This window comes from Sesamum indicum, linkage group LG11 (assembly GCF_000512975.1).
Source record: "Sesamum indicum cultivar Zhongzhi No. 13 linkage group LG11, S_indicum_v1.0, whole genome shotgun sequence".
NCBI lineage: Eukaryota > Viridiplantae > Streptophyta > Magnoliopsida > Lamiales > Pedaliaceae > Sesamum > Sesamum indicum.
The window spans coordinates 3,748,047-3,761,110 of NC_026155.1; the positions used below are offsets into that span (position 1 = coordinate 3,748,047).

At 34.9% G+C, this 13,064-nt stretch overlaps 2 protein-coding genes across 2 annotated transcripts in view; one reads left to right on the top strand and one right to left on the bottom strand.

Moving 5' to 3' along the window:
* The window catches only part of LOC105173307, a 23,371-nt gene continuing 11,332 nt past the window's right edge, over positions 1,026 to 13,064 (bottom strand). Inside the window, exon 3 of the transcript XR_002288008.1 lies at positions 1,026 to 1,305. The gene's annotated coding sequence lies outside the window, so the exon portion shown is untranslated. The remainder of the gene's footprint in view (positions 1,306 to 13,064) is intronic.
* On the top strand, positions 4,935 to 8,515 carry LOC110012809. The gene is made up of 2 exons (XM_020697675.1): positions 4,935 to 7,535; positions 7,616 to 8,515. The coding sequence occupies exon 1, from the start codon at positions 5,631 to 5,633 to the stop codon at positions 6,585 to 6,587; it is 957 nt and encodes a 318-aa protein (XP_020553334.1). The 5' UTR covers positions 4,935 to 5,630; the 3' UTR covers positions 6,588 to 7,535; positions 7,616 to 8,515.

Genomic DNA, 13,064 nt, shown 5'->3' on the forward strand with positions numbered 1-13,064 from the left:
TTTATAAGAAGTCATTTATTGATTTCATGTCTGCATATACTATGAAGACAGAAGAACAAGTTTTACCTTTAGTATTTGATCAACAAACATTACATCCATTTTCAAAATCTTCTATTATTAAACATATTAAGAATGGTTATAAATTTTTGCATATTGGTCTTGTGCAAATTGCTATAAAACCTTTAACAGGAGAAGGATTAGACACTAGTATGTTCCCTGCTTTAAGAGATTGTAAACACTTAGATTTTTATGATTTCTTACTTGGTTTAGTAGAAACTAGTCTTTGTAATGGTCCAATTTATTTCAATTCTTTTTCAAATTTTACCATTTCTCTCAATGATCCTCATATTTTGGATATTCTTACTTTAAATGTAAAAAACTACAATTATAAAATGAAGTCAGGATCTCATATTTATGAAATATTTTATAGGCTACATTACAAAATTACTAATACTGGCCTAGATATTCAAGCCATATCTCACACTAAATCACCAGGTCAAACAATATTTTGAGAAATAAATAGGGCAAAATTTAATCTTTTAGTTCCAAAAACTATAGAATGAAAAAATGTTACTTTAGCGGAAACAAGGAATCTACCACCCGGATCAATTTTCCCTATTCAGCCCATAGAAAATTCAGAAATCGACCAAATTACTCAACATCCCGATGGATCTGTAGGAGTAAAATTTTGTAGAAAAAATTCATTAAAAAAAAAAAATAGAACTTCCTACTCTCATCCTATCACCCCTTCTAGACACTCAACTTCAGAAATATTTAGACCTACTACCTCAAAATTTCAAGGAATAAGAATAGGTCAATATCTTGCACAACCAATATATCAAGACTATGAGGAAACAAGATCCCCAATTCTGCACCATCACAAATTCTTACAATTACCAAAGAATTTCTTAAAATATACTTTTTTTCCAAAGAAAATATTTCTAATAGAAAATGGTTCATGAGTAATTTTTCTGAACCCCAAAGAGCAAACATCAGATCTAAATATTTCTAATAGAAAATGGTTCATGAGTAATTTTTCTGAACCCCAAAGAGCAAACATCAGATCTGAATGGTATGAGTACATTTCATACACTAAACAAAATATTCCTTTTTTCTCCTATTTATTCAAAACATATGGAGATGATAAATTAGCAGTCATCCAAAAAACTCTAAAAAAATGGACAAAGCTTGATAGGTCAATAATCTTCAATGAACATCCACCTTTAGAGGAATCCGGTATCTCCATAAAAGGCCAAATCATCAAGTGTCTTCCAGTAAGTGAACCATCCACCAATGAGGTAAGCACTGTTCAGATTAAACAAAATAATTTTTCAAATTTAATCCTTCATTCCATAGGAAAACAATTACATCGGATAGAAACAAAATTAAAGAAACTTTAAAAAAGAAAGAGCCCTTATCATCTTCTCTAATAACGTCTAAAGATCAAACTCTTCACATTACTGCTAATAATCTTCCTCTCCAAATTTCTGATTATATACCAAAATTAAATCCAGAAAAGTCTATTCTTTTAGGAATCCAAGAGAGACTAAGAGATCTAGGTAAAGACAAAGTCATAAATACAATTGGACAAAACCATGAAGATTCTAATAATAAAAAAATTCCTAATTTTATTAACACTATTCAATATTTATCACCTTATAAAAATTATTATAAACCAACTCTCCCTGATCTAAAAATAGAAGGAGTCCAAAATTTTAGGTCTTTTAATGGAAATTCAATATATGAAGGGAATCTAGATACATTGTCTGAATATCAAATTTTTAGCCAATGTAAACAAATGTTATGGTATCAAACATTTACAAAGAGAGAGCATGATTAACAGATGAAGATGCTGCTAAATATCTTATATTAGGATTCAATGGTCAATTAAAAGGTTGGTGGAATAATACAATAACTAAGGAAGCCAAGACTCAAATTCTTTCAAGTGTTAAAAAAGATCCAGAAGGAAATATTATTAATAACGATGAAGGAAGACCCGTATCTAATGCAATATCGTCTTTAATATATACAACCATTATCCATTTTATTGGAAATCCTCAAATATATCAAGAAAGAAATACAGAATTTTTACAAAATCTAAAGTGTTGAAAACTCCATGATTTTAGATGGTATAAAGATGTCTTTTTATCCAAAATCTATGAAAGAAATGATGCAAATAGTTATTTTTGGAAAGAATAATTTATTTCAGGATTACCAAAATCATTTACAGAAAAAGTTGATGAAAAAATTAAAGAAAAATATGAAAATATTACATCTCTTTCTTACGGAGAAATTATAAATCATGTTAATTTAGTAGGATTACAAATTATACAATGATTTTACCTTAAAGCCCAACTAAAGAAACAAAATCTTACTTCTAGAAAAGAGTTAGGAAGTTGGTGTGAACAATTTGGATTTCAAAAAATAAGGTCACCATCATCATCATCAAAGTCAAAACACTATAACAATCATAGACATAGATAATCAAAGAAAACTCCTTTTAAATCCCCCACTAAACCCTCTTCTAAACCTAATTTCCCAAGAAAAAATTTCTCAAAGAAAAAATATTCTAGTGTTCCTAATTCCATTATATGTCAATAATGTCAAAAACCAGGTCCTTATGCTACTGGTTGTAGAATGCGAAAGAAAATTTATGAATTAAGTCTAGGAGGAGAGTTAACAAATCAATTATTAAGAATCTTAGATGAAGAAGATTTAAAAATATTTGAAATTAAAAATTCTAGTCTAGAAGAACAATTAGATCAAATTCAAACAGATGAAGGATATTCCTCCTCCTCAGAAGAGTCTTAAAACTCTAATTTAGAAGATAATAATGAATGTACTAGTTGCTCACTAGAATTATGTCTTTGTAATAAACAAATAGCTACCTTAACTAACCAATTTTCCTTAATATTAAATCTTATTGACAAAATTCAAAATCTCGAATATAAAGAAATTTACCTCAATAAACTTCAAGAATTAATTTCAAATGAAAATCCTCAGAAAGTAAAACCCCCTCCTAAAACAGATTTCTCAGAAATTATGAATATGTTTGATTCTTCTAATTCTAAAGTCTCAATATCTGACATAAAATATGAAGTTAGACAATTAAAAAAGGAAGTTAAAACTTTAAAAGAAAACCATGATCAGTTACAACAAGAAATTTAATCATAAAACTTCGAAATCAAATTTTCAAAGAAAATTTCAATAAAATATCCCCATTCAAAGTCTCTGAAGAAGAAGAATCTTTCGTTAATACCATCTCTAGAATTGCTTATAAAAATGGTATGTAATAATTAATTTAGTTATTGAAGATTTTAAATTAACTGCCATAGCTTTAATGGATTGGGGAGCAGACATGAATTGTATTCAAGAAGGGTTAATCCCCACTAAATATTTTGAAAAAACTAAAGAAAAACTCTGACATGCTAATTCTGTCAGTCTCAAAATTAATTTCAAACTTTCAAAAGCTCATGTGTGTTATAATGGAATTTGTTTCAAAACTAGTTTTGTGCTAGTTAAAGACCTTAATACTCCAATAATTTTAGGAAATCATTTTCTCCAAATACTTTACCCAATTAATGTAAGTTGTGAAGGGATTAGGACTAAAGTAATCGGAAAAGATATCTTATTTAAATTTTAATTCCCTGTAACCCAAAGAGATATTAAAGTAGTTCAAGATACTCTTATATTCCAAGAAATTAGTAATAAAGAAAAATAAATTCTCTTTCTAATAGATGAAATTTCTCATAAGAAAATAGAAGAACAAATTTCGGCACCTTTCACTCAAAAGAAAATTCTTGAATTTCAAAATAAAATTCAAAAACAAGTTTGTTCAAAATTACCAAATGCATTTTGGGAAAGGAAAAACATGTTTTCACTCTCCCTTATAAAACAGATTTTGATGAAAGACAAATTCCTACTAAAGCTAGGCCAATACAGATGAATCAAGAATTATTAGAATATTGCAAAAAAGAAATTCAAGATCTTCTTAATAAAAAATCGGTTCGCCCTTCAAAGTCTCCTTGGTCTTGTCCAGAACAATGCAGAATTAGAAAGAGGGACACCTAGGTTAGTTATAAATTACAAATCTTTAAATAAAGCATTAAGATGGATTAGGTATCCCATACCTAATAAAACATATCTTCTTAAAATACTTTATAATGCAAAAATATTTTCTAAATTTGACATGAAATCAAGATTCTGGCAAATTCAAATTGACGAAAAAGATAGATATAAAACAAGTTTTACTCTCCCTTTTTTCCAATTTGAGTGGAATGTTATGCCATTTGGTTTAAAAAATGCTCCTTCAGAATTTCAAAAAATTATGAATGATATTTTCACTCCATATACTTCTTTCGCTATTGTTTATATTGATGATGTTTTAGTCTTCAGTGAAAATATAGAAAAATACTGGAAATATTTACAAATATTTGTTAAACTCATTAAAGATAATAGCTTAGTTGTATCAGCCCCCAAAATAAAACTCTTCTAAACTAATATTAGATTTTTAGGACATCAAATTCATCAAGGAACCATTGTCCCAATTCAAAAATCTCTAACTTTTGGAGAAAATTTTTCAAACCAAATTTTAGATAAAACTCAATTACAGAGATTCTTAGGAAGTCAAAATTATGTTTTAGATTTTTATCCAACTCTTAGACAAGTATGTAAACCATTATATGAAAGATTAAAAACTCCACCACCACCTTGGACTCAAATTCATATAGATTAAGTGAAAAAATAAAAAATAGAAATTAAAGAAATTCTTTGTCTAAGTATATGTTATCCAACTGCACCAAAAATTGTACAAACAGATGCATCAAAACTAGAATATGGAGGTATTCTTAGCCAAATTATTAATGATAAAGAAACAATAGTAAGATATTATTCTGGAATTTGGAAAACTACAGCGCAGAAAAATTATCCTGCAAAAAAAAAGAAAATATTATCTATTGTATGGTGCATTTCTAAATTTCAAGATGATTTGTTAAATCAGAAATTTCTTTTAAAAATTGATTGTGAGCTATAAAAGATGTACTTACAAAAGATGTTGAAAATTTAGTTTCAAAACAAATTTTTGCAAGATTACAAGCTTTATTATTTGTTTTTGATTTTGATATTGAATATGTCAAGGGAACTTACAATCGCATTCCTGACTATTTGACAATAGAATTTTTGCAGGGATGTAAAAATTGACTGGATAACCAAAGCTAAATGTAAGTCCTTTAGCAAAACCAACAGTCCAAATCCTCAAATTAGAATACCCTTCTCTAATATCAGAGAAGACCCAATCGAAACCACAAAATCCTCAAATTTTGAAGGCACAAAGTCCACAAAATCCAAAATCATTACGGGTCTTACCCCCATCTCTCCAACAAAAAACATAAAGTCTCACCCAAACAACCTCATAAACACCATCATTATCACAAATTGCTATCCAAATTACCAACAGATTTACCCCGTTAGGGAAATTAATTCCTCTTGCCCCTTCCAAACTCATTCAAACTTATAAAGACATAGCAGGGACTTCTACTGCTAGACCTACCAGTTCCCAATTCAATTCACCAATTTCTCCATATTTTGAGAAAGCAGATTTTCACCTCGATTGTATAATTTAGAATGAATGGATGAATGAACAAACTCAAGACAATCCAGTTCTAATAGCAACAATAGTTCTTGATGAAAACCATAACAGGATTTACGAAGATCCTCAAAAGACCCAAAAATTCTATCAAGACAATTTTGTCTCAACAAGATCTATTTTTATCCAAAATATGTCTCCCAAAGGAGCTCCAGCCAACTCCTCACAAATTGACTACAGAAGAATTTTCATAAATTCCATTCTTTCTTTGTGCGACTGGAGAAAAAGTCCCTATAACTTCAAAAATATTCCAAACAAAAAATATCCATTGATTTCATATTGGGATTACATCAAAGCCTTTCAACATTTCCTTCTTAAACAAAATGAGAAAAATACCATGTCTTTTTATTTCCTTTTTGACATCAAAATTTCTCCAGAAAAAATTTCAAATTTGTTCGTTAGATGGTGGTATTATTTTGGTCCGGAACCACAAATTCTTCCAAAATCGATCCAAGAAGCATTCAAATTCTTTACAAAAAATCTCAAGATCAGTATGTTTCCAGGGCAACATCTGCCCAACTTACTCAAATGCTGCATCCAATTTAATTTGACCTGGATTCTGAAAATCGAATCTCAGTTCAAACCCATCCAAATTGATGAAAACACAGTCATATTCTCCCTGGGGAAGAAATATTGTGTAAAATGGTGGGACAAAATGAATACAAAAATTTTTGAACAAACAACAATTTTGGAGTGGTTTAAACAAAATCCCACAATGTGCGAGACATCAAAAATTCTTGGCAAAGAGATTAATTCAGAGCAAGAACAATTTCTATTGAGGAAAAACAATTTATCAGCAAGAATTGCCAAAGCAACAACTACGGAAGAAATGCAAAAGATTCTTGAAGAAGTACAAAGTGACAAAGAAGACTCTCCATCTCCAATTCATCTTGGAAACGAGAATGAAGATGATTGTTTTGGTATTTTTAGTCCAATTCCATAAAGTTTAGTTTGATATAACAAATTTCATTGTTGTAACAAATTCCATACAAATTGAAGATGATGAAATAATGATGTAAAAAAAAATAAAAAAAAAAAATTCCGAAGAGTTATAATTCTTTAACTCTTCCAGTTATAATTCTTTTTCCATTTCTGCGACCTCCCCCTTGCATGAGGCCGCCCAGAAGAGGGACCTTATAGAGTTAGGTCTAGGTCTAGGTTGAATCATGCTGCAAAGTCATCTGATGACCAAATTCCTCGGCATGTTAAGTTCCAACAATTGCTAGATCATAGTCCCTGGGTCGGTGTAGGGAGTACCGTAAAACAGACTATTCACCAAATAAAAGAAAAATACTTCAATTCTCATGATTATGAGGTCGTCATCCCGCGTTCCTTTGATCGCATGCATATACCTCCTATGGGTTTTTGCTCATTATCGCTTCAACATTTTGAAGCTGGTCTACGATTACCTCTAGCTCTCAAGTAGCTAGCATTCTTAAGAGTTTGTTGCTGAACCCAATGCAATTATCCCCTAATTCAGTCAGCCACATCATCCTCTTCGTTATAATAATTCAAGCCCATCGATTTGAGCCCAATTTTGATAATTTTTTGTCACTTTATTCCTTCACTACCTCGACGAGATCGGGAGAGAGAGGCTTTTTCTACCTCTCTGCTCGAAAAGATTGTTGGTATCTAGAACTCCTTAAGTCCAATGTAGGTCCTTGGAAAGAGAGGTTTATATTTGTCCGACCCCCACTTGGCCAAAGATGGCCTTTCGAGCTTAAATGGAGTGTAGATAAACCTGAACCTATTACTGAAGGAGGGGGGCTGGAAGGATACCAAATAAACAGCCTCACTTCTAATCGGTATTACTCGAAGAAGCTGCTGGTCGAAGAAATCTTATGTCTCGCGCAACTCTCTCTAGCACCCCTCCAAGTTAGGGGTTCATTAGGTGATCACGATCTCCCCCCCCGCCTTTTGTACCTTCCTGCATGTTTATTTTTCTAACTCTTTGTGTTCGCATGTTCGCAGATCAGCTCGTCATGCAGGAATACTGCTCCCATCGAGATTGGTAGTCAAGAGAGACTCAACCGCACGACCTCGTTCCTCGACCATCAAGGAGCCCCTCCCCCAATATAGATGTTGGCTCTCATCATGGGGAGGTAGACGCTGCTGGTCAAAGCCAGCCCAAGAAGCATAAACATAGGAGCAAATCTCCCCAAAGAACAAGGTTTGGGAGATCGCATTTTCACAAGCGATCTGAGGAGGAAGGGGTGGCATCTCGCGCTGAGGAAGAGAAGAACTTAACTTATCTCAAGGAGATCGATGGTGGGAGAGGACGGCTTGTGGCGAACTGCGAATTGAGAGCCACTTGTCCGCTGAGTTAGCTGGCAAGAAGACCATCCTCGACTGGAGGATTTTTTACCTCAACAATGTGCTAAACATGTAGGCGGGTCAAGATTCTTAGGAACTTTACAGAGTCGGTTGCTTACCCCGCGACTAGGCGGCACAACTCAAAACCCCTATCTTCAATTAGAAGAGTTTGGGGCTCATGCTCTATTACAGGTAAGACTGCTGACTTCTTAATACTTGGTGTTCATGTTTAATTATTGTCTGGTCGTTGTCTTGGGTAGGCTGGCACTTTCTTGCGAGCCGTGTCCAAATTCACCGGCTTTCGCAAACGCCAAACAGCTACTAGTCAGAAAAATCGCAATTTGCGAGCGCAACTGAACGAGCAGCGAGCTAAGGAGAGGGGTTGGGATGAAGAACGCGCTGCTTTCGAAGCCAAAATAAAGGAATTAGAGGAGTTGCGGGCCTCAGAGGTCTCCAAAGCCTTTCGCATCTTTGACTGCCAGCTCGGCTACTCGAGCCTACTTCAGACGAGGCGGCCATGCACCTAGGTCCTGGTCCCCTCCCCTTTATACCTTCAGATACTCTACATTCATCCATAATAGCGTTTCTCCCAGCTTCTTCCATCATTCTTTGTAACTCAGTTTGCGTTAATAGGACCATTCTTTCAACTCCCCTTGATGTTCCCTCAATTTCAGGAATGTTTTCCCTCGAATGTCCTTCCATGTCAAGGTTTTGTTTTATCCTCAATTATTCCCGCAGACGGCGCCAATCTGATCTGGCTCGATCACGTGCGATCTAGATCAATGAGCGCGATCTCACCATGTCACCTCCCCGAATCTGGTATTTGAAGATAAAACAAAGAAGGTTAAACTAGTTAGGTTCGTCCCCGACGACGACACTCCGAATCTTAAGTTAGTTCTGAGGTCGAAGGAAAAGTTGGCAATCTAGGTATGCGAGTAAAGTGATAGAAAATGAAGATACCTTTTCCTTCTGTAGGTTGGGGTATTTATAGTGGAGATCTTGGGTTCCACCACTTGGTGCGTGTTGCTCCTAAGGTCCTTCATGCAATGACTAAGCACCTCTTCTGGACGACATCTATCTGGGTTGGACTCGGTTAAAATCTGACCCGGTTGTCATGACCTTGACACTACGCGATCAACAACCAGCTTTGCGACCTCACAATTTCAATAAAATCCTCATCACCCACATAAAGCCATTGCTTTAATGAATATGCAATTCAGGGTGGTTGAATATAATGATGCAATACTGACGTAAAAAATTGAACATGCTTCAATAGTTAGAAGTTCTCTTTTAATGTTACATAATGCTTTAAGCAGAGTCCAGAATTGATAGAAACTTACATCTTCCATTAGCCGAGTTAATTAATTTTTTATTATATATAAAAAATTATATTATTATAATTTTTTTTTAAATAAGTAATAAAAGTATGACGAGTCGCGATTTCGTCAATAAAATATACAAAAAAAACCCAAAATCATAGAAGTGGGATTTTAATTCCCGACTTCGTGTTTTCCCTCTTTTTTTTTGTTTAATTATATTTATATAATTTAATTTATATATAATTAATTTTAACAACATACTAAAATTAAAAAATTAATAAAATTTACATTGCATTAACTTAAAAAATTACAATTAAGGGTACAAATGTAATAGTTATTTATTTTGCACAATTGTAAAAAATTACATTAAATGTATAAATGTAAAAGTGTATATTTTTGTACAATTATAAAAAATACAAAAAGTATACAATTAATACTAGCTACCCGGTACTGGCACATCTAATTGTGTTGAAGAATTTCTTTGTTGTGCTTGTTGTCATGCACGCGTTTGCACCCAATCCATCTCGTTGTGAATACGTGTCGTTTGATTTCGACTAGGGCGCGAATAGTAGGATCGTGGACCAACTCAAATTCCGGTACATCCCAATAATCTTCGGAATGCACAGGTTCAAATGACTTAGAATATGTATTCTTATAAGCCATTATATCGTAATAATCCTTCACCATTGATACAACATTAATCATGTATGCAGCGCATACCTTTTGAGCGTGACTGCAATGAATACAAAATTAAGTCCAATTGCCGCAAGAACATTCTCGGTTCGCAATTTTGACAACATGGGTGTTGACTCCATATCCACTGTGACGTCTTGTAACAACCGAGGCGGACTGTTGGAACTGATGGTATTTTGTGACGGTATGTTCAACAGAATTTTGATGCCAACGTGTGAACATCTTATATGCAAAATCCGTCCACAGTTGGTTGTTGACCAACATTACAGTACTTCTTGCTAACCTCTCACGGAAATAATGGACACTTCGCTGAAATGTCATCTCAGCAATTGCTGTCAATGGTAGGCGGCGAGCCCCTTTCAATACTCCATTTATGCATTTCGACATATTTGTCATCAGAATTCCGCATCGCCATCCACCGTCATGTGATGCTGTCCATTTTTCCTTATCGATCCTATCTAACCACTGAAGCGCCTCTAGTGACTGGCTCTTTATCTCCTCCATAATGCGATTGAATTTTCTGATTTGATATTCAGAGCCAGCTCTCCAACAAAGATACTTCAACACAATATTTTTGTGTTTACTGTTGAAATTGAAACACACGTGCCGCAAGCAATATCGGTGCACGCCGTTAGGTGGCACGAAATCCGGACATTCACGTACAGCTCTTGTGGTACCAGCATGGCGGTTAGAAATAAGGCAGATACCCCGTCGCCCCCGTATAATGTGTCTGTTCAATTGTCTAAGAAACCACTTCCAAAATAAATGTGATTCTTCATCGGCAATTGCAAAAACAAGAGGGAGTACCTGTTGATTTCCATCCATGGCAGCAGCAATCAACATCTTGTACTTGTACTTTGTGTATAGATGGGTCCCATCTACACTGATAAGGTTGCGACAGTGTTGGAACCCTTCACTAATGACTTGAACGCCCAGAATGCGTACCCTATCACATATGCACCGGTTGATGTGTCGCGGGTTTTGTGTTGCCATTCAACAATCGTTCTTGAATTATATTTTTGGAGAGCTCCCAAGTATTTGGGTAGCTTTTGAACGGAGCTCTCCCATGTGCCATAAACTATCTCACGTGCCATCTTTACACTGTACCATGCCTTTTCATATGAAATATCGTATCCGGTATGGTCTTTCACAGTCTGGATGACATGCTTGATTCCGTACGACGGGTTGCATTTTACATGTCCTAACAATAAAGAAGCAACATATACTCTATCTAAATTACCGTGTTCGAGGGACATTTGATTCAATATACATGTATGGTCCCCTCCGTATTTTGTTATTGTCCACCTTTCCATTTTTTGTTTGTAAATGCCTCGCAGCTCCCATCTACACAACATAGCTGAAAAAAATAAATACGAATCAGTCGAATAACTTTGTATGCTTATACATATACGACAAAAACATATATATATATATCTTCTGTGCTATGCTTACACAATACTTTCCTCTTGGCCTTTGAACTCTCAGCTACCCAATACTCGCGTCGGGCATATCGTATTGAGTGATCTTTCACCGCTTCGATTAAAGCTTCTTTATTTTTGAAAAGTACTTCCACATCAAGTCTGTCTTCATTTTTGTCATAAAATTTTGCATATCTTAAGTTCGGTACATCGATGGAATCCACTGGTACCTCCAGGAATGTTTGTTCGAAAAATGGTATAGAGTGGTAAAATTTCACCCACCCCCATCAACTATTATAAATTTGACGGAGGAAGGGTGGTGAACATTCACTGCATTCATAACTCTCATCTTTGAAATTTTTCACTACATTCAACTACAGCTATTCTGAGGTTATTTTCAATTTATTTTTCGTACAAATGGATAGATGTTCTGTATATGGACCTCGTGATGAGACTGTTTTATCTCAACAAGCCCAACATAGGTCCGACGATATTTCGGAAGGACCTAGATGCAGTACTAATTTCGGCGTGCAGATGGTAGCTTTTGGAGTCATTTTCACCGAAATAATATGTTCGAGCGTGTACAAGAAATCCTACACCAAATAGGATTTTATGGAGTTTACAGGTGCGGATGCCTTTAATTAAATCAACACCTCATCACTGCATTAGTGGAGAGGTGACGATTGGAGACGCACACTTCTTATTTTCGTGTAGAAGAATCCACAATTACCCTACAAGATATTCAAATAATATGGCACTCCCAATAGACGGCGAGCTGGTGACTGGAATTGATCTCGACCGCACAACACAACAATGGCAAGAATATTGCCTTACTTACATAGGTTTTAGCCCGGATGCAAATGTGTTGAAGGGCTCGAGACTACAGACATCCGCAATTACCTCTCATTTGGCGGCGGTCGAAAGCACTTATAATACTCCCCAGGCTGTCGTCGTTCAGTACGCATGTGCTGTTGCATTACTTCTATTTGGGGGATTGATGTGCCTGGATTCCTCAGGTAACTATGTCTCATTACTACATCTCTCAAAATTAGAAGATATAGAAACCGCGAGGAACTATAGTTGGGGGAGTGCTGTCCTGGCATTTTTATATCCAGAATTATGCAATGCCAGCACAAAGGCAAAACGGCAATTGGTGGGGTGCTGCAATTGCTACAGGTAAAATTGACTTAAAAACTCTTACACATTTTTTTGCTATTAATATTCATTAATAACACATATTTGTATTGTTCGTGTAGATTTGGGCATGGTCACGGATTACGCCACTTTGTCCTGGGCTTGGTGCCCAATGGTTATTTATGGGCCAAGTCCAAATGGACAACAATTGCTGACTCCCAGCAGCACCATATGGTGCTACTTGAAATTGTCAGCACACTTTCACCACAACAATTTGGGGAACTGTCCGAGTCATATGAAAAATATTGGATGAGATGCAGGCGGATCAGGTAACTTATTTTTAATATTATTCGTATATTTATATCGTGAATTAAATTCGTATTAATTTACATCTTTGTATTTATTACAGTTCATATGACAGCCGTATGACATGGACTCGGATGTCATTATGGCTTACGCCGATGAATTGAACCCCCAGTTGTGGAGGTCATCCGTTCCATTGATATTCTACGCAATAGTTGAAATGCATCGTCCCGAACGGGT